A 27,243-nucleotide genomic window follows, 5' to 3' on the forward strand; every position below is an offset into this window, starting at 1 on the left:
TAGTAACTGATTTGACAGATTTTATTAGTAAACAACCTACTGTCCCCAGAGCATTGTGCTATGCATTTAGTATTTTAAATCAACATTGTAAACAAACTTTTATTTAACAATATTAGACTGAAATGCATTGCATTTTTTTTGTTTAAAGACAGAAGTTGTTCAGGAAGTATCAAAATTAAGTCAATAGTCCATCTAATATTTTCAAAGTAAAACTGTAATTTATTTTAGAAATGAGCCCATTTAAATGAACTCAAATTATTTTCTAATTATGCCTAAATAGACATTTGATTCTGTTGAACAGGACTAGATACTGAAGTGCAGCAAGTTACCTGGCGAGACCGAATTTCTGCTTGTGCCAGCGTGTTAATGGAGGGGATGTTGCTGCCATCAAATGTGCTTCTTCTGGTGCTTATTCTATCACGTTCGTTTTGCACAGCTAGGGGAGAAAAATCACAGTATTCACTGGTCAGTTCTTTTCGATATATGTCAGGAAAACAGTTCAAAGTTTAAAAGTAATAGTATAAAAAATAAGAAGGGGCTAAGGGGCAGAGGGGAAAGTATGGTACAACTGAAGATATTTATCATTTTGTACCACTTTCAAAAAGTAGAAGGCCAGTCCTGTCATTAGAATTCATGAAATATTGCCTTTTGAAGCTTCATGATCATATGCGTGTCAGAAAGTGTTGGGTCAGTCAGTTCAACCATGCTGTATCTGTAATAGGACGGCCTTCCATTCTCTCCAAGTTAATAAAACTGTAAGATAAGTAGAGGAAGAGAATTGCCCCTACGATTGACCAACTCAAAGATTATATTCACTGTCAGAAGATATGAGTCATAGATTTTGAAATGTTCATATTTTTTTTTCTAAAATAGTAACAGAAATGGAAAGTAAATTTATTTAGTTAAGGTGGTTTTAAGTTTGCAATCTTATGATCTCTCATGAAACAATGTCCTTGGGACAGTTTACAAACATTATTAATAAAGCAAAAGTTACAGTAAGGGGTGTTTTTTGAGGAGACTGAGATTTGAACATCAGCATTTTGGAAAGGTGGAGACATCTTCAGTATTATATAAAAAGCTTCTTAGAGGGAGCCAGATCTACTTGTTGCAGAAAAGAAAGGAAAAGCAATGTGTGTTGAATTCCTTATTGAAATTCCTTATTGAAAACTACATTTTAAATATAAGGAAGAGTGAGAGAGGGAGTATTACCTTGTATATATCAAAGTTAGATTTTGTTTATTTACTTATTTTTTAAAGATTTATTTTGAGAGAGAGAAAGAGAGAGAGAGAGAGAGAGAGCAACCACAGAAGCAGGAAAGGCAGAAGGAGAAAGAAAACATCTCAAGCAGACTGATGTGGGGCTGGATCCCACGACCTGGAGATAACGACCTAAGCCAAAACCAAGAGTTGGATGCTAAAGTGACTGAGTCTTCCAGATGCCTTTCCATGTTAAGTTTTAAAACTTCGGAGATTCTATATTCCGTTAACCAAAAAGGATGAAAACAAGGCCTGTACCCCTAAATTATTTATATCAATGCTCTATTCTATTCTGCTGGAGAGATAAGATGTAAAACTATTAGAAATTATGATGCAATTATTCTTTCTGTAAAGAGATTCACCAATTTCTAAGGATGCCAAAATCTACTATTTACCCAAAACTTAGTATCAACCATCAACCCATTAATCTGGGAGAGAAAATACTGGACTTTTGCCTTTAAGAGTGAGTAGTGTTTAAGTTGGAGTGTATCATTAATATTTTATCTTAAAATCATATTTACTGGTAGCTTACAGTTTTTTCCCCATAGAAATTGTCATTGATTTTCAGACTAAACTGACTCATATGGAAATGCATATGTAGAGATAAAAAATTAAAAAGTAAGCTATGCTTTTATGAATTTCATTTACATGATCAATCCTCAGAAATGCGGCAAGATATTGTGAACATTTGTAATCGTTTTACTGCTATCATTTTTGACATAAAACCATGTTTATATAGGTTTCTATCTGAATAACCTTGATATTATGCCATTACTGTAAATATGAGAAATATATCTACTTTGAAGCCCAAAAGTTTCTTCCTAATCTATTTAGAAAAAAACTAATGCATTATTCTATGAATGGTTGGAGACATAATTTAACTATTTTAAAGTAATTTTATTTCAAAACTTGTAAACTTTTTTTTTTTAAGATTTTATTTATTTATTCATGAGAGACACAGAGAGAGAGAGAGTCAGAGGCACAGGCAGAGGGATAAGCAGGCTCCATGCAGGGAGCCCAATGCGGGACTGGATCCTGAGTCTCCAGGATCGTGCCCTGGGCTGAAGGCAGACGCTAACCCCTTGAGCCACCCGAGCTGCCCAAAACTTGTAAACTCTTAAAGGAAATAGAGGGTTGTGACTTCCTTATACTTTTGTAGGAGTAACGCTGGAATTCAAATAGAAATAGATGAAGTTGTTTGATGAAGTATGTAATTAATCTCATAAACTATGAAATAGGCCATTAGAAATAAGTCATTTTATAATAACAAAATGCCTCTCCTTTAATTTTGTAAACTTCCTTTTGCCTTCTTTTGGAGACGAGCAATCTGAATGAAACCAAAGGAATTTTTGTCTATTTAAAATATTGTGACAATGACAAAACTAGGTTCAAGGTAAGCTTGATATGTTTTACATTTCCATAGTATATTAACTTGATTTCATTTTTTTATGGTTTCTGAAATAGTCCTGAAAAATATTTCTTTGTATATAATAGGCATAAGCATGTGACAAAACTGATAAGCATATTATGTTGGCAGTGGCTGTCCTCTGCCAAATGTTAAAATGTGTTCAACAGATTTGTTTCCAAATTAACCATAGTAAAAATGTCAGATAATATAATAAGATTATTTACCATGTTCAAAATGAAATTAATGTACACTAAAATAGAATATCTAGTCCACTGTTTCTGTTTCTCCATAGACTATAAACTCCCTGAGAGGAAGGATTCTTTTTCAGTTATGTTCACTATTGAAGCCTTAGCATCTGGAACAGGTTTTAGAAGGAAGTGCTCAATAAGTATTTTTTAGATAAATCAATGAACAAAAAGCAAACATTCAATCAATATTTATGAGATGAATAAAGATATTCAATTGTTATTGACAACAAAAGTGTGTTTAAAAATACATTTATAATTTCAACCTATTAATAGATTTTGCCTTTTGTCTTTTGAACTGGATATCAGGATATTATTTAGATAATGATTTTGTTTCCAGGTATATCACAGTAGTAGAGGTAATAGTGTCTGGAATCAGATAGTCATCAGAGACTGGTGTCAGTGTCCTTGGGTAAATTCTTAAATTCAGGGAATTAAAGATTCTTCACTGAGGAAAATCAGAACTCCTGTGAAAAGTTATGATTAAATGAAGATGTATGTGTATAACACTTTTCATCAATAATTATCATTATTATACTATATATTGTTACCTTCTTTTTTCATTCCTGCTCTAAAACACTTTCTTAATCGACAATATCTACATTGATTCCTTTTGTCCTTGTCAACAACGCATTGCCGACTGAACCTATAATATCAAACAAAGATATATTAGTTTGCAGAAAACTATTTATCAAAAACAGCAACAACAACAAACATGCACAAATAAACAGATAAACAGATCTTGCATAAAATAAGTATGGTCAAATTTGGCCCAACAGGAAGAATGTGTAATAACAATTACCTGCAAATTTTCCAGTCTAATGATCAGCATATACATGGAAATACAAGCCTCACTTCTTTTTTCTTTTTTTTTTTTTTGCAAGATTTTATTTATTTACTTGAGATGGAGTACAAGCAAGGGGAGGGGCTGAGAGAGCGGGAGAAGCAGACTCTCTGCTGAGCACGGAGCCTGATGCAGGGCTTGATCCCAGGATCCTGGGATCATGATCTGAGCGGAAGGCAGATGCTTAATCAACTGAGCCACCCATGCACCGCCCCCCCCCCCCCATTCTCATGTAGTCTTTATAAGAAAACAAACCTGAATGATATCTCACTTTCTGCCAGTATACATAGTATACATTATTACTTCTATCCTGAGTCACAAAAGCCAAACCTAGTTTAAAACTCTTTGGCATGTGAATTCTAATTGCTTATTACTAAATGATTTCAGTGTAATGGAGAATATATCAGAACTTCATTCCTCTGCACTTTTATGCTTTTCTCTTTTTAAATATTCTTCTATTAATTTTAAATGTTCCTCACATGCAATTGAAATCTACTCTGCCAAATTACATATTCAGAGTCAAGTGAGAACAGCATTTAGAGTATGGTCTCTGCACAATTGGTACTACCTCACACCCAATAAAATGGCTATAATCAGAAATAAAAGGAAAAAAAAAACAGATACTAACAAGTGTCAATGAGGATGTGGAAAAATTGGAACCCTTATAAGTTGCTTTTTTGTAATATAAAATGATGCAGCTGCTTGCAAAGAAAGTTTGGCACTTTTTAAGAGAAGTTAGGCATTAGAGTTACCATATGACCCAGCAATTTCACCCCTAGGTATATACACAAAAGAAATGAAAACCTATGTTTCCATTGGAACTTGTACACAAATGTCCAAATCATCATTATTCATAACAGCCAAAATGCAGGGACAACCCAAATGCCCATCAGCTGTATAAAATGTGGTATACTTAGACAATGGATATTATTGCTGGGCAATGAACAAGAATGGAGGGAGTACTGATACATGCTACAAACATGGATGAACCTTGAGAACACTTCTAAGTGAAAGAAGTCAGACACAATAGGCTACGTTTTATATACAGGCATACCTGAGAAATTTTACCGTTTCGGTTTCAGACCACCACAATAAAGCAAGTATCATAATAAAGTGAGTCAACTGAAATTTCTTGCTTTCTCAGTGTATATTGTTATGTTTACACTATACTGTAATCTATAAACTGTGCAAGAGTATTGTCTAAAATAGCAGTGTTATACCTTAATCAAAAATACTTTATTACTAAAAACTGCTAACCACTATCTAAATTTTCAACGAGCCACAATCACTGATCACAGATCACCGTAATCAACAGAGTAATAATGAAAATGTTTGAAATATTACAAGAATTATCCAAATATGACTCACAGACACAAAGTAAACCAATACTGTTGGGAAAATGGTGCCAACACTCCCTCAATGCAGGGTTGCCAGAAACCTTCCATTTGAAGAGGAAAAAAAAAAAAAGCAATGTCTGCAAAGTGCAATAAAGTGAGGTGTGCCTGTAATTTAATTTCTATCAAATGTCCAGAAGAGGCAAATCCATAGAAACAGAAAGTGGATTAGTCCTTGCCTGTCATTGGAAGGGAGGGAGTTAGGGGAAATGGAGAGGGACAGCTTAAGGGTAGGTCTCTTTACAGGGTGATGAAAATGTTCTAAGTTGATGGTGGTGATGGTTGCACAATTCTGCGAACATACTCAAAACCTGAATTTTACACAGAATAAAAAAGAGTACAGTCTATGGAATTAGATGTGAACTTAATTCCCAGGTCCACTAATTCACTCTTGATGGAACTTGGGATGGTATTTAACAATCTCAAATTAATTTACAGTTGTCAAATTGGAAGGATTTTTTTTTCCTTTTTTTTAAACTAAAGTTGTATGAATGTACTTTTGTAGTTTTGGGGCAAATATTATTCAATCATATGGTAAAATAATAACATTTCTTCAAAACTGTGTCATAAAATTACCCACATCTACATGTATTGCTATAATACTGATTATTTGTGGCTAATTATTAATGATGAGAATAAAAGAACATTTCTAGTGATCTATAAAAGAAGATATTTCTTCTAAAAATGATGGGTAGCCATTTCAAATGGAGCAAATATAAAGCCTCCTATAAAGGAACTGAGTGGGAAGAGAGATATATCTTCAGTATGAGGAGAAAAAAAAAAAAAGAATTGTTCACTTGGGAACTCATGGCTGAGGAGACTTCGGGAGAGGGAACTAGATTACCAATATATACCAGATGGAAACACACTCAACTAACATTGATGCAAGAACTAAATAAACATGTTAAGCACCTTCTGTTACAAGATCCTGGGGTAGGGATTGAACAAAGGAATATGACTTGTCTCTTCCATTCAGGGAAGCAACAATCTAATAGTGTATACATACAAGTTTGCAAATAGTCATAATAAAGGAAACGTGATTTAAGAAGTATTGAATCAGCAATTTAAAGTGCTTTGGGAAGGAAAGCCCAACTTTTGTGTGACGGAAGTTAGGGTGGAAATGAAATTTGTACATCTGAGGAAATGGATCAATTTGAGACCAGCAAAATCTGAGCTTAAAAGACCTTGATGCTCCTACACTTTCATCATTATAATAACTATTTTCCAAATGGAAAATCATAGCATTTGCTTAATACCAAAATATGTAAAGAAGGCTAAGTTGGCAGCAATACTCATGATGGGAAGGTGTGAGGAGTTAAACTGTCCATGTGGCGGGAGTATTTTTTAAATTCCAAGAGTTGCTATGGGAATCTCCTTTCTCATTTTTCCCATACAAGATGGGAAGAAATCTTGGTGCTGTTATTTTCTGATTCTTAAAAGTATTTGTTGGGATTAGTTGTTTGGATCACACCATTTTTTCATATATATGTATTTCATCTTCAATAGAACACATGACTCAAAATATATTGTTTACATGTTATTTTGTATTTATTTTTATTCTTAATTTTTAAAAAGCACTGAATATTTAATGTAATTATAGAAATTAGAGAAAATGCTTTTAATGAGGCAAATCTGGGATGCTTGGGTGTCTCATCGGTTGAGCATCTGCCTTTAGCTCAGGGCATGATCCTATAGTCCCAGGATTGAGTCCCACATCTCGGACTCCCTGCATGGAGCCTCCTTCTCCCTCTGCCTGTGTCTCTCATGAATGAATAAATAAAATCTTAAAAAAAATAATGAGGCAAATTTACTTGGTTTATATTTTGTCTCTAGAGCTTTGATGTACATAAAAGCAAGAATTATCTAAATATATTTTTGTTTGTTTATCAAGAAGGTTTTAAAGTAGATAACTAACATTTTTTTAAAAACCAACTTTAAGCTCTCCTGGAAAAAATTACTAGAGAACACTAGTTAGATATTTGGAGAGTTATATATTAACTTTTCCCAGATTCCTAGAAACAAAATGGCAACAGATTGCGAGAGAGGGAGCTTCTTTCCAAATGTCTAGCTTGTTCATAAAACAACACAGCAACATGCTTTTCATCAACTGAGCATTGATATTTTTCTGTTAGCTTCAGTCATTTTTTTAATAGTCCATATTTCACATAGATGTAATCTGCATTCCAGAACTGTCGCTCTGAATACTCGAGGTGGAATATTTAATCCTAACTTACACTATGATGTTGACTAGATACTATTTTTTTAAAAGCCTAGTAGAAACATGTGACATATACAGTATAGTTAAATACATTTTAGACAAAACATTAAATTCAATGGCAAAATTGTGGCATGAGAAATACATTTAAAATTTTAGGACTGAATATTTTATTTCATTCATTTACATTGACAAGCTACCAGAAATCATCCCCACTTTTGTAATCTTGTTCAAAAGACTTAGGATGTAGAGATGTCGAAAAGAAAATCAATGTGCAGGAAAACACACAGATTTAAATATGTCCATTGGTCCGTGAATATGTGGTTAAACAATAAAAGAACACAAGAAAAGACAAACACCAAATTTCAGACAGTAGTTATCCCTGGGAAAGAAGAGAGAAAGTGATACAAGAGGTGTGTTCACTAGAGGCTTTGATTATATTGGCCTAGGTTGGGTGATAAGTATGTGGATTTTTTAAATACATTTTTAAGTCTAAAATATTTCATAAAAAATGAACCACTTGTGGGAATATAACCTGCACTGGCATCCACATATCCTTTTAACACAGCTTATGGATTTTGTCTTAGAATTACAGAAACATGAAAGCTCTGATTTTTATTTATTTGCTTATTTATTTAAGAGAGAGCGAGATTTTTATTTATTTATTTATTTAAGAGAGAGCGAGATTTTTATTTATTTATTTATTTAAGAGAGAGCGAGATAGTGAGTGGGAGGAGGAGCAGAGGACAAGCACTCTGTGCTGAGTGGGGAGCCTGATGTGGGGCTTGATCTCATGACCTGAGCCACAATCAAGAGTTGGGCACTTAACCAACTGAGGCACCCAGGTGCCCCAAAAGCTCTGATTTTATTCCCTTACTTCTTGCACACCATTTTGAAATGCCTCTCAAAGTAACTTTCTCAAAAGGAGCATCTCAAATACCTGCAGGAATATACGTGACTCTTGCGTATGCTGCGTCTGAAGAATCCCTTGCACCCATCACAGCTTGATGCTCCATAATGCTTTCCTGTGGCTCTGTCCCCACATATAGCACATAGACAGTTGACACCATTGTCTGTGGCATTCATACTTGTTGTCTCTGGAGCAGAGCTATCTGTTAAAGAAAAAGCAGAGTAGGCTTCAAGTTAATACAGAGTATTTCTGATTTATATTACCCTACTAATGGATTCACAGGCTCAAAGCAGTCCATTCCTTAACCTCTTGGAGCATACCTGTGCTCTCCCTTGAACCATTGGCCACTTCTGCCCCTCCCATTCCAGTCTTCCCTCTCTTATTTCTGAAACTCAAACTTTGGGACACCATAGGTCTCAGTCCCTCCAAATATACTCTTTCCCAAGGAAAGCTCTTCTAATCCCATGATGTTAAATACAAATGTATGAGAGAAAATCCACAGATTTTATCTCTAGCTCTGATGTCTTCCACGGGTATCAGTCTGAAATGCCCGAATACCTATTTAACAACTTCACCTTAAGGTTTAATAAGAATTGCAAATTAATGTTTCAAAAACCAGAACTCTTCTATTTTTCCCCTTGAACTTGTTCTTCCTTCAGTCTTCTCCATGTCACTCAGTGGTACCATCCAGTACCTAGGACCAATACCCTGGTGGTCTTCATTGGATTTTCTCCTTCATTATTCATATCCAATCTAATACTAAGTCTATATTTGAAAGGCATATCGAATCCATATTTTCTTCCCTTTTACCATAGCCACCCTTATCCAATCAACTATAATCTTTCCCCTAAATTACTGCAATAGCCTCTTATCTAATTTTTCTGTTTCCACCCTTGCTCCCCGACTGTTTATTACCCCAAAGTGCTCTTGGAATAAGAAAGTCACATCATATTAGCCTTCTGTACCTAACCCTCAGAAACAGAATAAAGCCTATACATCTTAGGGCTGCTATAAAGCCTTGTGTGTTAAAGCCCCCTCCAACCTCTCCAATCCCATTACTTGGTACTACTTTCCATTGGCTCACTGCTCAACAGTGTTGCCATTTTAACCCCCTTGGAGTCTGCTCCCATCTCAGGAACTTGCTGTTCCTTCTGCCGGAAGGATAGTTCTTCCCCAACAAAGCCTTTGAGCTGGCTACTTGATTTCTGCTCCAATCTCACACTTTCTGTGAAATATTCTCTGAACACACATCTAAGAGTCATTGTTCATCTGCCTTTCAAGTAGAATCTAGAACCCTGATTATTTTTTAAATAACTATTTCATTTTTAAAAATTATATTATGTATTGGTATGTTCTTTCATCATCCCGCTTTACCTATAGAATATAAACTTCATGATGTTAGAGAACTCAGATTTGTCGTATGCACCCCTGTCTTCCAGCTCTCAGAACTGTGTCTGGCATAAAGTACGTGTCTAATCCATAGTTTTGAAGGAAGAGACTTTAAGAAATCCACATAAATATTTTAATTTAAATATTTCTTAAATGGATTAACATTATTGATTATACCTTTAAAATCTGTATGTACTCAAAAGACAATGAATATTTTAAGGTAATTTACTAAAAATTATAAAATTGGGGCAGCCTGGGTGGCTCGGCGGTTTAGCGCTGCCTTCAGCCCAGGGTGTGATCCTGGAGACATGGGATCGAGTCCCATGTCAGGCTCCCTGCATGGAGCCTGCTTCTCCCTCTGTCTGTGTCTCTGCCTCTCTGTCTCTCTCTTTCTCTGTGTCTCTCATGAATAAACAAATAAAATCTTTTTAAAAATTTATAAAATTGTAAGATAATATAGGCATAATAACAATTTGCCATATATTGAATATAACAGAAGATAAAATAAAGGCTGTCATGCACCAATTATATTCTGTGAAAACACACATATTCTACTTACTAAAACTTCTGAATAGACAGACATTAACCATATAGAATTTGGTCAAGTTGAGAAAAACCTTAATGTGAATATGTTTAAGGGTTTATCATGTGATGTTACAGAGTTTAAAGCTAGGAATTCTTCTTTTTGGTAACATACACAAAATAGATATTAGAAATATGACAGAAGTGTTAGGATTGATTGTATTCTAGGAGATTATGGAAATATGAAAAATTCAACTCTTGCTTTCTGTTTAATGCCATACTTACATATTGTTAATATTATTACAAAACAAACAAGTGAGACAACACAAAATTCAGTTATGGTAAATACTTATGCTAAATCTGTCCTTATTTAGTAATATAGAGTCTTTTTAAAAAAATCATGATCCTCTTGAGACAAATAGTATTAAATATCTCTAGTCAAATCTAAACATAAGGAATAAAAAAACTGACTTCCTAAGATTTGAACTACAGGTTTCTTTTAATTCTCTTTGTGCTAAAATTTCAGAATTCATCTTCTGATGATTAAAAAGAATATTTGCACTAATAAGCTATTGTTTACTATAAATATAATGAGAACAGCAGTTGTAAAATAGAGGAGCACAGCAGAACATTCCCATATCCTGAGTACAAGATACATTCTCAGTCCTGAACTACACACACACACACACACACAGGTTTTTCAAAGTATACATAATTAGTAGATTTCAGGTGTTCTAACAATTATAAGTAATCTTGGACAAGATTTTACTTTGGGAAAAATTTAAATACAAAGTCAACAGTAAACTGTATTATATAAAGACATGAACTCTAAACAACTCATGCCTTATTTAAAGTTAAAAAGTTACAGTAGATAAATGCCAAGAGCTTCGTGAGGCTAAACATTAGCTTGTCAAGTAGTAAGGTTATAATATAAGCCTTTAATTCCTTTCATATTGTGTTTGGTGCAGAAACTTGATAGGGATTTTAGATGCAGTTTCTCATCAGTGGCCATGGAGAACTGAAATGACAGGAGGAGGCGACCAGTAAGTGCCTCCAGCGTTCCATATGTCATTTTAAATACTGCATAGAAAATGTACTTCACAGCCAGTCTGCCAATATTACTTACTACTGTGATTTACAGTAAATAAAGTAACTGCTGAAACTGTTCTTTTTACCTTAACTGGCCCATGATGGAATGCTGAGGTCACGTTATTATGCATAACTAGACTTTTAAAGAGTCTCAACACAAACCAGCCATAACATTACTAACTTAAATTTTGTGATGAAATGCACAGGCTCAGATATGTGGTCTTAAGAAGCAAGAAAACACAGAGCTGCCAGCTGGGACACTCAGCATTGCCCCTCCCATTATACCCACTTTCCTTTATATCTGCAAGCAGATGAGAACTCACCATTTGAATTATATAGAATCTGCATAGTTTCAAACTCCAACGTTGTGTAAGTTGGATCCAAAACCTCGCTGTAATTTGCCATCTCCATGTCCAGTATCGGTTCCGATACCCTCATCATTGATTTAGAGACACACATACAAGTGGCACCGCAGGCCAGTGCGTGTGATGGCTGTTGGGCTTCCGATCTGTGAGTGGTAATCCAAAGTTAACTGTAACTGTTAGCAGTGGGTTATGTGCTGCAGTGGGAGGAGCTGTAAAACTGTAAACTCCTCCACGGGCGATATTCTGCTCATTTCTTTCTCTTTTATGGCATGCGAAAGCAATTCCTTGTGATAATCTTGGAATGCTTCATGGAATCACCTTATCTGAAGTGCTTAGTGGACTAACATGATTTCCTAAATTGATTTCCAGTAGACAATAAATGATGTCATTAAGTAGTTAAAAATAGAAGAGAGAATCTCTTGGGTTTCAAGCATTTATAGCATGATTTATCCTATGTAAGAGGACGAAAGCACCTACCACATGTTCTAAAAGATGGGCTTTTACTGTTAGAAATTTGATGTTAAGATGGTAAGTGGACACTTGACATAGGCACTTAACAATTTCAATTTTTCTTACTGTACAATCAAGCTAACTTTGTTTATTTTGGGGTAAAACATTTATGATTTGAAATGACGGGGATTTAGGATATATTCCAGTAGTAGCCTGGACATAACCTTAATATGACTTAACATATTCTCCTTCACTATCTACTTACATTCGAATCTGTCTCCCTTGAATGTTTGGAAACTTCCCAAGGACAGTACCACTACAGTTGCTAGTACATTGTAGCCACTCTAATAAACAAGAACCATGTGAGTAAGGTTCCGTTTCTTTTGGCTTCTAATGGCTATTAAATTCTAGGCCCTAAACTGAAATAAAATTATCCCTAACGTGTGGATCTATATACATTCCCATCATCAACCTAATATCTAGCATCCATATAGCACATATAGCTTTTACATGCACATGTGATAGGGGACATTTAGAATTTGGGGGAACATTTAGAAGAGAGTATTCAATGGTTTTATTTTACTTCTGAGAATATGTTTATTGATTTTATATTCCAAGAAAGAATTCTAGCCACATTTATATAATATAAAGTCAGAATCTCATTTCCTACATTTGTTAAAAACTATGGCATAGTAATATTTCTAATTCAATTTCTTAATACCATTAATTTTGTGAATATTATATCTTAGAAATACTTATATTTTTCATCTGGGAAGCCCGGTCTCTTAAAATAAACTCAAAACCACGTGAAGAATTTGTGAAGAAAACAGTGGAGTCATTTTAGCATCCAGATTCACTCAATCAAACAGTGATCACTGGAATAGTCCGCTTGTCTTCATATCTTGTAGCACTCCTAATTGTGAAGGTACTATCTGAAGGATCTATTTGAGGGACTGATTCTCTCTAGTGAAGGCCAACTGTACTTAATCGGTTTTTGGAGACATGGACAGTATCCCATGGTTTTCATTTGCATGAATTAGTTCTCACTTGTGGTGAAATAACATGGACATGTTTCCTTGTGAACCAAAGCAGTGAACTGTGCATAGCCCACAGTCTTTCTCGTCTGTGTAGTGACTAAACAAGGTGAGGAATATCACCCATAAAAGTGTTCCAACAGAAGGAGAAGAAGAAAAAGGTAGACAGTCATTAATTTGTAGGACTCAAAACACTAAGAGAAGTGTGGGTATAGCTCAAGAGAACAACACTATCGTTCTACTTCATCCCGTGCCCACGAGTGGCATCACTATTGAATCAGGGCATTTTCATTGAGTGGAGAAGGGGCTACAGATTTATCTCAGAACAGATCCTCAAGTAGTCACTAGCAATTAATCAGAGCTGGCTTTCAAGATAAAACCTGTTTCCCATCCATGCTATTGTAAATTATTTTCTCCATTTTATAGAGTCAAAAACTTGAGAATTTCCAGAAGATATAGCAGATCCAAATAGCAGGCATATCTCCTCAAGTGGGCAGTTTGTCTTCCTAATGATATTCAGATGTGGAAACACCCACAGCATCCAGTCAGCCTCAGTCTAGCAAAGGGAAATTTCTCTTTAGGTTTTAGAGTCTCAAGAAATTACAAAGTACAGTAGAAGTCTTCTTTTCTTAAATGCTGGGATTGGTAGTTTACTGAACTGGTTAAGCAAATAAAATAATTAAAACAGAATTGCGAAAATGGTGTATCCATACTTAATAGAGTAATTGACTTAAATTTGTAAATTGCTACTGTTTTGTTGGATAACCAAGACTTTTTGTTCAAATAAGTATTCACTGCTTGTGATTCTTTATTACATTTTTGTTTGTATAAATCTCACACACTGCCTTTGATGTCTAGTTTCCTTTTTTTAAAAACGGAGGAAAAAAGTCAAAACTAGCAGTAAAACCTAAATGCAGAAGCCTTCTAGAATTTTATATGTTTTCAAAACATTTTATACATTTTAATCAACTTGCTTTTAGCCACTTCCAAAGTATTCCCCTAGGTTTTTATTGGGGAAAAAAAATCTCTTTTAACATTCATGTTTTAGCAAATTATGCAATGTTTAACTAAATCATGATGAAATAACAAGAACAGATGACATAACCATGCTACATAATGAATACAATTGATGACTATATATAGTTGGTCAGATGGTGGTCAGGGTACATTGCAACACTATTCAGAATAGCCAAGTTGGAAATAATATAAATGTCCATAAATGGAAGGAAAAGAGTATGCTATACAATGAAATACTATTCAGCCTTAAAAAGGAATAAACTATTGATACATACTACACCATGGATAAGCTTTAAAAATGTTATGCTCGGGCAGCCCCAGTGGCTCAGTGGTTTAGCACCGCCTTCCGCCCAGGGCGTGATCCTGGAGACCAGGAATCGAGTCCCACGTCGGGCTCCCTGCATGGAGCCTGCTTCTCCCTCTGCCTCTCTCTCTCACTCTCCCTCTCTCTGTCTCTAATAAATTAATAAAACCTTTAAAAAAAGCCATTATGCTCAATAAAATAAGCCAGTCACAGAAAAAGATACTACATAATTACACCAAAACGAGAAATCTATAGTCAAACTCATAGATCCAAAGAGAAGAATGGGGTTGCCGGGGAGAGGGAAAAATGGGGGGGGGGGGTGGCTAATCAAAAAGTATAAAATTTCAGTTAAGGAAGATGAATAAGCTATAAACAATCACTGTACAACACTGTAACTGTCAATAATATGGTACTGTACACTTAAAGTTTTGTTAAAAGAGTAGGACTCATGTTACTGTTCTTACTAAAATAAAATAAACTAGTTTATGAAGAAAATCTAAACTATATCATGGGAAAATGATCAACCTTATCAGTAATCAGAAAAAATGTAAAATAAAACAATGAAGGCTGTTAAACAAAAAAAAAAAGATTCCTACTACTTAAGGAAGTTAGCCTACCCTGGAAACGAATTAGTACATTCCACAAAAGGAAGTTGAAAACTGAGTTAACCCAGGAAGTTGGCTAAAGGGAGATTAGAGTTTTTCTCATATTGATTTTAACATGAGATAACTTGTTAGTAGTTGATTTCCTTATGACCAATCCCTTCTCTCTACTTCTAAAGTTAATTGGGCTAAATTCAGAATATTTCTATTTGCTTAAAAAAAGAGTAGGGGAAGGACAATGAGATGGATGAGGAAGCAAAGAAAAAAGGAAAAGAAGAAAATGTCAGAGAAGCAATTTTAGTCATGGTTACTTTTAGATTTCTAGTTATGCCTCATATCAAAGCGAATATCACATTCTTTAGTATTTTTTGTGTTTTCCATACAATAGTGATTGTGGAATTTTCATAATTTAGTGGAAGTGATTTTTGGAAACATTGTCCACGGCATAATTGTACAAAATAAAAATTATATAATTTAAATATATAAACCTTAAATACACAAAGTTATGGTATTTGCATATTTTCACATTGAAGTTCAGTTATTTTCAGGAAAAAGACAGATGGATAACATACAGGGAGCTTTTCATTATTGCTTTACCAAGTACTTCTTATAGGTAACATTCATTAAGGCTACATTAGATTAAAAGCTTAAGTAGTTATTAAAAGAACTATATTAATTTTATGCCTAGGTGATATAGAAACAATTATCCTTAAGTAAATGAGACTTACTAAACCCGACGTTCATCATTAATTTATGAGTACTTTTAAGCTTACTATGAAAGGTTTAATTGGGAAAAACATCAAAAATTCATGCTAATTCCTACAAGTAATTTATAATAAGTAGCATACATTTTCTAAAGTAGAAATATATTAAGTTAATCTAGGTCCAAAAATATAAATGTATATGATAAACTATGACCTACTGAAAATCTCTCTTAACAGAGGTCACTTTGTAGTATATGTTCGGTAAGCTGGGCAAAATGTTGCTGTTCTTCAGGGTGCTATCATGGTTTGTAGACAAAGATGTACCCTCTTAGCCTGGTCAGGGCGAATACCCCATAGAGAAAGACACGGACTTGTAGATAAAAGGTCTATTTAAAAAAGTGCAACTTATATTCTTGAAGAATGTTTCTCTCAGAGCAATGATTTTCTAAGCCAATATGTGAAATACGATATTTAAATTTCTTTAAAGATGAAAACTACATGGTGTTTAAAGAAGACAATAACTCACTTCACTATTGACTATTCAGGATAATAGCAGAAGCATTTCTATCTTATCTGTAAGACTATTAAGTCTGTTAAATTGTTCTATATTCCATATTTGATTTAATCATTCCTTCATAGAATGAGTTAAAGTAGAAAACAGGTAATAAAAATCAAGGTTATTTTCATAAAATAATTTTCGTGAAAATGATCTTGACTTTTCTTAGCCTGTTTTCTAAATTATGTAAAATAATTTTCATGAAAATAATTTGGAATGTTAATATCAATATTAAAACATTACACTTTAAAGTTAGAGTTAGTAAACTTTGTTCTGTAAGCTGATTTCTTTGAGGTTACTTTTTGTTAGCCAAAATATTATATTAACACCAAAAGAACATTAGTAGTTTCTCTTCTTTCTGTATTTCACCTTTTCAAGTATGACGATTACATAAATGTGATCTCTAAAGGTTAGATGAAGAAGAATAACTATCCACATCAGCTCAGTGTGGTTTTCAATGTAAGGAAACCATTAAGTAGAGAAACTGCCCAGTAAAGTGATGTATTAATCTAAAGCAAAGCCACCTTCCACTTCTCAAAAATGACTTAACTAAAAAAAAAAAAAAAATCATTATTTTCCTTGCTGTCACTGTCTTAACCTAACCATCAGTCATCTTTTGAAACAGAAATTTTGTCTCTTCTCTACTTTAATAGGGAAAACAAGCATATTAAAAAATTTAAAGAAACAAAACAGACATTTTAATCTTCAGAGCAAGTTGTGATTACCAACATGCAAAGAAAGAAATTTGGAACTGACTGTAATGATGAGATTCTATTTTCAAAGAGCTTCATAAATCCTTTCTTAAAGTCCAGATTATATAGCATTTTTATATAAACCAAAACAATTTCCCTTGTCTTTTTTTTCTTTTTACATCTGACAATCAAGCAATAATCAGCAGAACCACATAACTCGCTTAATCAAAGTCATTCCCAATGTTAAAAATGATCTACTACGATTATTTTGAAACACACTTCTAACCTAAAATTGCTGAAAACTTTTAGTATTTAAACTGAACTTATGGAGATTTTGTTTACATATTTTTATAATTCTCTTTATAAATAATTATAATTATCCATGGCTCATTGTTCAATTTATATTGCTTTTTAAATCATGACCATAGTCCAAGGAAGTAATTGTAAATTGTTATTTTAGATTCATCTTTTATCTGATCAATGCAAATAATTCCCATCACTACTAAAAGAATGCCATTTTCTAGTAAAATCTAAGTACACTGGACAAAGATGCACCCTATGAAACAGCTGAATTAGTTTAAAAATATGTTACTATTCTTTATAATATTCATGATTTACTTCAACTATTCATATTTTTCCGATTTTCTCATTAAAACATCTGATTATTATTTAAAAGTAGTTATAGAAATAAATAAGATAAAGTTTTGACTTTACTCAAAACTAAAAAAGAGTGGAGACTTTATTAGCATGAAATCAGTTACTGTTAGGCTAGACCAAGAGGGACTGTACAGCCAAGTTGTAAATGTAACCAAGAAAACATTCTGAGAAACAGCGAAATGGTGATAGGAGAAATCTGCATATATTAAACCTACTTTCAAGGTCAGTTGCCTTGTGATTCAAAACAGACTCTCCTTTTCAGAAGATAAGGAGCTGATTAGTACTAAATTATTAACTGGAATATAGATTATACTGTACGGAAAATAAAAAAATCTGGATATAAGGGACGCTAGGATTCGACAGCTACTTATTTCTGCATCGCCTTTTTACAATGGCTATTACCATTGTTGCTACTGTCAACTCAGCAGAGTTAGTCAGAATATTCAAGATTGTGGTGGCATTCTGATATCAAAGTTGCTGCATTATGCAAAATGAAGGGAAGGAAGTTATCAGTGTTGGCCAGTACCTATTTCAAATATGTTCTGAAGAAGTATAATGTTTAATAAAAATAGCAGCAGTTTTACTAGCTGGGTGCAAAGTTAAGATTTGAATATTTTGAACAAACATATTGTGGCCATAAAATTTAGATAGGAACCGTATCTATCCATCCATCTAGCCATCCATCCATCCATCCATCCACCCAGCCTACTTACATAAATACATACATGAGAGTTATTGTTTCTTCATTTAAAAAAAAGTAGTAACAGACCATACACACAGTCAGAGTAAAGAACTGCTCAACATTCCTCTTTAATGCTTTTTTTATATAATAGGAAGAACAACATATTACTGTGATACTTGATTTATATAAAACTAAATAATATTTACCACTCTGTTTAATAAAGGTAAGTATGTGATTGACTCAACTGAAATATTACATTAATTCCACCTCCTTTTAGATACATTTATTTTTGAAAAAAGCAACTGGGTTTTTGAAAATACCATAATGAAGTGTTTCTTTTGGGATAAAAATACAGGACAAAATGAAAATGATATTAATAGCAAGCAAATATTAATGTAATTTGAACTATACATCATAGTAAGCTTGTGGCCTTTGGCAAAAGTGTTGAATTTCAAAATTAAAGTAACGCAGGCTATTATCACTCTCAAATAAGTAATTTGTAATTGTTTAATGTTTAACTTGTACATTAGGTCAGTGATTCACAGATTCTGCTATGCATTAGAATCATCTGGAAAAGTTTTGAAGACCTCAAGGCCCAAGTTACATCATATATTAATTAAATTAGAATGTAGGGTGGAGTCAGGTATCGGAGTTTTAAAAAATCTGTAGGTGATTCCAATGTGCAAGAAAGTCTAGAAACCACTGCTTTAAGCTGTAAGTTCCTGAAGGCAAAGACTTTATATTCTTTACTTATTATTATATCTCCAGGCCCAGAATAGTGTCTGCCATATGGTCAACACTCCCCAAATAATTATTGAAAGTATGAATAAAATACATATGCAAATAATTAACTTTGACACAGCAGAGCATTTATATGGAGTACATAAGTATATTTTGTATGCCAAGCACTTTTCGAGTCATTATGTATTTTTACGTGAACAATGAGAAAATTTCTGCCCTCATGAAACTTATAATCATGTAATAATAATTTATATCTTTATAAAGAGATGGATAAATAAAACCACTGTCTTTCCACTGGATCTACAAAGCTGGGCTGAAAAATATCATTAGCATTTTATACACTTAGACTTTGAAATAGCTAATTTACTGCTTTGTAGGTAAATATAAAGAGGTATAAATCCTCTTATTCACGAATTCCTCAATGACTGTCTTAATTTACACTATTGTTTATTCTTAGGTATTTCAGAGGGACCATGCTGCAAAAACTGAATTGGCAAATAGAACCTTTGCTCCTAGGAGAAACAGAGGATTAAGTTCCTGTGAGCCTCTGATCCCATTTTTATCAACCAATCAATTTGCAACCTGGCTTTATGTGGTTTCTGTTCAAGACCCCTTATCTAATACATACATGTACATATCGTTGATTCATTAACATTGAACTCGCAGCATTATAACTCATGCTTGAATGAAGCTCATCTAAAATGTATTTTCTCTGTAAGGCATATCCCAGCCTTCCTGCAGTTTAGGAATACTAGACAGTACTTTAGCACCACACTTGGGGGGCCTTTAAAATAGCAAAATCACCAACAAAAAGCACAAATATGAGAAAAACATGGCATTAAATATGTTATGAAAAGGATATTTATTGGTATGAGAGCTGAAACATGAAGGCAGAGCATTGCCTTATATAATCTCAACTGGGAACATGCTCATCCAGCAACTTAAACTTTTTACCAGTCAGCAGATCCACGAATGACTGCAAACGGACCTTGATTTTGAGGTTAGAATATATTTTACAAGTAGGCATATGTGTAATCACGGAATCTGCAAATAATAAAGATCCACTATATATATATATATATATATATATATATATATATATATATATATACATGCATTATTACTGACGTTTTCAATATGCAAGAAAAAGAAAGATATTCATTGGTGGTGTAACATATTAATTATACATTGAAAAAAAGAAAACTTCCTGAGAATTATAAAGTTCTTTGTAGTCTTTCAAATAGAATGTTTCAAATAGAAACTATATATATATAGTTTTTAAATTAAATTTTTAAAAAGCTATGTGACCATATATCTGTTATTATTATTTGGGTTTAAATGTAAAGAAACAATTGATAGATATTAATAAATCCATTCTCTTTGAGGTTTGTCCATTTCTGTTGATCCAACCTCCTAATGTTTGTAAGTCATTTTATTTGATACAAGAAATCAAACAATAACTTTCAATACTAGGCCCTTAAAAGTAAGAACTATATTTCTAAATCTTTAATACAAAAAAAAAAAAAAATCAGCCAGGGCACCTGGGTGGCACAGTTGGTTAAGCACCCGATCCTTGGTTTTGCCTCAGATGGAGCCTGGCGTCAGGTCCGTGCTCAGCACTGAGTCTACTTAAGATTCTCTCTCTCTCTCTGTGCCCCTCCCCTGCCTAAGATAAATAAATAAATCTTTAAAAAAAATCAGCCAGTAATTTCACTGTGATACTGGGTTATGACAGTAAATGGAATGTTTGTTCAGACAAGCACCTGAACCTTTGCTCCTTGCAGAAATAGAGGGTTAAGTTCCTGTGAACTTCTGATTGCATTCTCATCAACCAATCAATCTGCAACCTGGCTTTATGTGGGTTTCTGTTCAAAGACCCCTTATCTAATTATATTATATCTATATATTATATAGATATAAAATATATATACACACTAACTTTAATTAGAGCAATTTCATGTTTCAGTGATTAATATGCATCATGATAGCAGAAATATTTTCTTCTAACTGTTCTCCTCTCAGTTGTGGAAAAGAAAATGAAAAAGAACAAGCAATTTAGGTTAGAATTATGGACCTCTGGAAAAATGTAAAACACAAATATGTAAAATTTAAATAAATATTTGTATCAGAATACTAGGAGCAAAAACTTATTTTGCTTAAGTGTTAAAAGCACATCATAATAATTTTTATTGTATTACCACTATTATTAAATGAAAATGAGTAAAAAATTAATATCAAGTAGAGAAAGCTATTATAGTAAAATTGTATAGTATCTGATCTATTTTTCACAAGAGCTGAAGCTTATACAGTTTTGATGGGACTCTTGAAAAGAAATAAATTTCTGGAAACACACTGCCAAGGCCTGGACAGGAACCAGAAGGGGCTCATGCCAGTGATGGTCCTTGAAATTGAAGTTTCATTAGCTTCTCTTGAAATCTAACCCCGACTTACCAAATACCATAACTGTCTTTATTTAAAATTATATTTTCTGATTCTTCCTTTACCTGTGGGGCAACTCCCTCTTTTTTCTTCCTTATCCACCTCATAAATATTCTTTTTTTTTTTTTAGCTTACTGCTATTTTATTTTCTTTTGGAATCTCATGCATTTAAAATTACCATCACTATTTAGAAATATGATTCCAAATTTTTATCACGATTACTCCATTGCAAAATATAATTTTGCATCATCTACCAACTGAGCCAACCAGGTGTCCTATAACCTTAAGTTTTGGTTAATCCTTTTTACCCCAGAATGCTTTTCTGTCATATACAGTAAAAGTTTTCCACAATATTATAAGTGGGGACCAAAAACTTCAATCTGGTTACTGTGAAGTTAAAAAAATGACCCAGGTGAGCCTACAGAACTAGTTGGTTTAGAGGTGAAATGTCAGGCGGCTTAATCCAAGTCTTTCCAGACTTCAGAGGTAGTTTGGACATGATAACATTTGTCCACTAAGGCTAAAATATTAATGGAGAAGGTTCTGGATATTGTCACTGGTTAGAATTACACCAAGAATATAAGAATTGCCAAATATTATCCCCAAACTCTTATTATTGTGAAACAGGTCATTGCACATTGTATACATATACATATATATGTATATACATAAAATTATAAATATAAAGTAGAACTCATTTTACCACAGCAAACAAAAAGCTTTCCTTGCTGATTTTCCTAACTTGATCCTGGTATAATTATTCTTCCAGTAATACACACACACACAATATTAACAATTACAGCAAATTTAGCCCACTTTAATCTTATCAATTCAATAACCAAGTCAGATTTATCCTAAATAATACGTTTCTCATTTATCCCTAGCTATTCATTCTGTTTCCTAACGCAAGATACAATCACTTCCTGTGTGAGCTACTGCAACAGCCTCCTAATCTTTCACTTGCCCCTCATTCATTCCATTATGTTTATTCTATTCTGTGTATAGGTGACTCTTTCTAAAATAACTTTTTTATGATGTTATTCTGATAAAAAATGTAATGACTCTAAGAACTTAAAAAGCATATAGCATGGACATAAACACATAAGGTAGGTTTTCAAAATTACTCATGGTACAACATTAAATGATGAAACATTTCTCAAGACAATCATTTTAGGTCAGACTGATCTTGTAATTTCTGGAGTCTTTTCTCCTCACTGAGGAAGAGGTTAGGTATGTAATTATAGAATGTTTTGAATGGGTTACTCATATCTCCTTTTATTGTCTCCAACTCAAAGCAATTCTTTCTAGGGTTATATAATCTTACCTAGTTATTCATATTCCTTATTGTATCTAGCACAATACTATGCATATAATGCATGTAACAAATTCTTATTTAACGAATATATTAATAGAAAGTCAACCCACATGAATATCATAGGTTTCTAAAAGGTGCTCATATCTCTGTGTTCAAATTCTAATCTATGGCTAGATGGGAGTGTATAGTTGCAAAACCTTATCGTGCTATACTTATGTATCGGTATTATACTTCAATAGAGTATAAAAATTAATCCACCATAGATTGTACCTTAAAGAAGTGTTACTATTTCTAGCAGTTTAAGGTAGCCCATATAAAGTGTTTTTATTAAATGTTTTCATTTTTTGGCACACAGCAGCCCATTAAGAATATTATTGGAGAAGTGACAGTGATTAACAGTATTATGAAAAATACAGAATAGCAAATATACAGGGAGCTATTTTTTCTGGTCAGTTATAATCAATTCATTTTGTTAATGAAATGTCTTGGTAAGTTTTTTTTTTACTAAGTTTAACACACTCTTCAGTATTATGGATTTTGGGGAGGTTTTAAAAAATCCATTGAGTCCCTCTATGTAAAAAAAAAAAAAAATCTTCAGTAACTCCCTAGTTCCTTACAAACTACTAGTTTCTTGTATAATGCTATTGTACATATGAGCTTCCCCGTAAATTTAATGTACTCAAAGAAGATTCACATATATACCTCTTCACTTCTTCATTTATTGTTCATCACCAGGGTCCAGAATATTTTTTTTAAGATTTTATTTATTCCTGAGAGACACACAGAGAGGCAGAGACACAGGCAGAGGGAGAGGCAGGCTCCCTGCAGGGAGCCTGATGTGGGACTCGATCCTGGATCCCGGGATCACGTCCTGAGCCAAAGGTAGATGCTAAACAACTGAGCCACCCAGATGCTTCCGGGGTCCAGAATATCGAGACAATTACTTTATTATGTATGTAGCAATGGAATCAATGTGTTTTGTTTGTATGACTGAGGGAAGAAGAAAATGATTTTTTTTTCTATAAGAAGAAGCCCTTGCAGCAATAGGACTTAGGGATTACTTAGCCTATCAGAAAATGATGGAGATATAATGTTCAAATCCTTGATTCTAGAAGGCTAAATTAGCATCTAGGAAAAGCACGATGGGGGAAGAAATCCATCATCCTATGGATTCAAGGAGGTTACTATTCCTTCGCATCTTTGACTGACTTTCCCTTTTTTATGCCATCTGTTTCATGGTATGCTTCAGTTCACTTTGTCCACCTATTTAAAGACAAGAACCAAACTCCAGTGAAAGTATTTCCATTATGTAGGTATGGCATAATTCCAGCTTTATATTAACTTATATGTAATATCTCTCTTTAAAAAATGGAATATCATGCTTGAAATACCACTCCACCAAAATTTAGGTGGCATATTAGGAAAATCATCAAACCATAGCAGTAGTTCTTAATGAAGGGTGATTTTTGCCAGCCCCAGGGAACATCTAAAGATGTCTGGAAACATTTTTGGTTGTGACAACTGAGAGAGAAAGGGAGGTGATACTGATATTTAGTGGGTATAGGCCAGAGATGCTGCAAACACCTTCCAGTGACAGAGTGATGATGGTTCAGGGCAAAGAATCACTAGGTCAAATGTCAATAATGCTGAGGTTGGGAAACCTTGACCTACACCTGGGTTATGTGTCCTCATTTAAAATTAAAAATATTTTGAATGCGAATCAATAGTAATAATGTATTAAGCATTTTGAAAATAGCAAAGATCAACTGTGATCATATGCTTGAGCCTTTTGGAAATTTAAAGAACTGCTTAATCATTATTTATTTAAACTTATTATAAAATAAATGTTTACATAAATATATTATGATATATATTCTAAGCTATATATACATAGCCCCTTAAACAGTATCTCCATAGACAGGCAGTAATACATACATAAAAACTTAAATAGGGGTGCCTGGGTGGCTCAGATAGTTAAATGTCTGCCTTTGCTCAGGTCATGATCTCTGGGTCCTTGGATTGAGCCCCCCACATCGAGGGCTCCCTGCCCAGTGGGGAGTCTGCTTCTCTCTCTCCCTCTGCCCCCTGCTTGTGCTCTCTCTCTCTTTCTCTCTCAAATGAATGAATAGAATCTATGAACTAATATCAAGCATAGCAATTGTAATTGTTGTGCAGAATCTTTTACAAAGAAGTCTAACAATATAGCTTTTTCCCCCCACTGAAAAAGAGCTTTGTTGCCTCCAAAGTTAATTTTAATAACCACATATTATGAAGGGAGACATACAATAACAGGAGATAGGGAGTGAACTGTAACTTTATAATAAATATGTAACAGGAATTTTAAAAGACAGTTTTCATTCAAAAGATAGTGATTGCATTTTTTAAAAAAATTGTTTATTTATTTATTCATGAGAGACACACACAGAGAGAGAGAGAGAGAGAGAGAGGCAGAGACACAGGCAGAGGGAGAAGCAGGGAGCCTGACACGGGACTCGATCCCAGGTCTCCGGGATCATGCCCTGGGCTGAAGGCGGCACTAAACCGTTGAGCCACCCAGGCTGCCCTGATTGCATTTTTTAATGTCGTTAAAAATACGCTCTTATTATAGTATCTTTGAATTTTCTATTTGTGCGTTTTCTTAACTGGACTGTCAGCCCGATAGTCACTTACACTCAGTTTTCTGTGATATCTTTGCTGTTTTAGCAGCAAGGCAGGTCTTACACTCTAAAGTGTGGCAATCTCACCTTCTCTCAGGGTTGCAATTATATATATATGAATACACACATGATATATAAACATATAGATATAGGTATGAACAGGCAGAGAGAGATAGACACAAAGACAGAAACAAAGTCAGACTAACAGGCCTGTTCTCTCATCCAGCTGCATCTTGGATGTCTCTCGACTAGCTCATACTCAACATGCGCTCTATTGTCTTCAGAAAGTACTTATACATTCCTGAGTCGAATCTACTTCTCCAGCATTCTCTTACCCTATAATTGGCACCATCATCAGCCCTGAAGCCCAAAATAAAAATCTAGTTTTATCAAATTCTCTCCCTTTTCCCACCTCATTTACTCAATAGTTGATCCCCATCACATTTATTCAAAAACACCTCCTGAAGCATGACTTCATTCCATCCTTTCTATGCTAGTGGTCATGGAGGTGTATTGTTAGGGACCCTGCTCGGGAGGCACGGTTACCAATCCATGGCCACAGCCGCTGCCCTTCTGAATCTCCCACAATGATCCATAGTGAAGTCATGTTCCCAGCGACCACTGTTTTATACCATATACAAAGATTAACTTTTATACATATATATAATATTATTTAGCCATAAAAAAGAATGAAATTTTGCCATTTGTGACAACATAGATGGACCTTGAGGGCTTATGCTAAGTGAAGTGAGTCAGACAGGAAAGACAAATACTGTTATGTTCTCTCTTATATGTGGAATCTAAAAAATGAAACAAAACAAAACAAAACAAAACAAAAAAACCCCACCATGCTCATAGATATAAAAGAGATTGGTGGTGGTTGCCACTGGCAGGAGGTAAGAGACATGAGGCAACTATTTAGTTTTTATTTTGTTTCAGGTTAAATAAATTAAAATTTAAAAAATCTTCAATGATTTCCCACTGCTCTTATTAATGGAGTTCAAATCCTTCTACATGTATCACAAGACACTTCAAACTCAATGCTGGTCTTCCTCTTCAGCTTCATCTTTTTTCAGTCACCCGTTACCCTCTAGGCTTCAGTATTAATGGATTTCCTCAGTTCAGGTGTTCTCTTGCCTCCAAGTCTATTTACATAGTTACAGCTTCCCTGTTTCCCTCATCACACTGTTCTTCCAATATAAGATCAACATTTGTTATTGTAATTACACTGGGTTGTGTTTTTAGCAAGACCCCAAGCTCTTTGAAAACTGGTACTTTTTGTCTTCTTACAGCTGCATACCTAAAACCTGAATTTATTGGGGGATATAGCATAAGATGGGATCTAACTTCCTTTTGATTTGTATTTAAATAATCACTTTTATATATATAGGCATGTTAATTTATATACAAATATTTCGTATTTATTAATATTATATAAATATATTACATATTAATATATAATTTATATATACGTGTGTGTGTATATATATATATATATATATATATATATATATATATAGTAAATCCCTGTGAAAACATATCCTATTTGGATTTATAAGATTAGCAAATGGCTCAAGGCCTCTGTCCAGGTTTCCTTCTCAAATAGTGTCTCAAAGTTCTTGCTGGGGAGAGAAGGTAGCATAGATGTCCTAGCCTAATCTTACCCCAGGAGAATGAAATTTCTTATCTATAAAGACAATCTCCATATGGTCTCTCTATTTTTACACTATTGTCTCTGTGTATATTACTACTACT

The 27,243-nt window shown here is 33.9% G+C and overlaps 1 protein-coding gene across 4 annotated transcripts in view; it reads right to left on the reverse strand.

Moving 5' to 3' along the window:
• HNF4G (hepatocyte nuclear factor 4 gamma) overlaps positions 1 to 27,243 on the reverse strand; it is a 121,480-nt gene that overhangs the window by 14,567 nt on the left and 79,670 nt on the right. For 3 of the 4 annotated variants that reach the window (XM_072804168.1, XM_072804169.1, XM_072804170.1), the window contains exons 4-7: positions 11,597 to 11,781; positions 8,304 to 8,475; positions 3,462 to 3,556; positions 330 to 436 (exon numbers count right to left, since the gene is read on the reverse strand). In XM_072804168.1, the coding sequence (XP_072660269.1) occupies positions 330 to 436; positions 3,462 to 3,556; positions 8,304 to 8,475; positions 11,597 to 11,732 (510 nt within the window). In that variant the 5' untranslated portion in view covers positions 11,733 to 11,781. The remainder of the gene's footprint in view (positions 1 to 329; positions 437 to 3,461; positions 3,557 to 8,303; positions 8,476 to 11,596; positions 11,782 to 27,243) is intronic. The other variant, XM_072804172.1, reaches the window with a different exon arrangement.

The sequence above is a fragment of the Canis lupus genome, chromosome 28 (genome assembly GCF_048164855.1).
Source record: "Canis lupus baileyi chromosome 28, mCanLup2.hap1, whole genome shotgun sequence".
Taxonomy (NCBI): domain Eukaryota; kingdom Metazoa; phylum Chordata; class Mammalia; order Carnivora; family Canidae; genus Canis; species Canis lupus.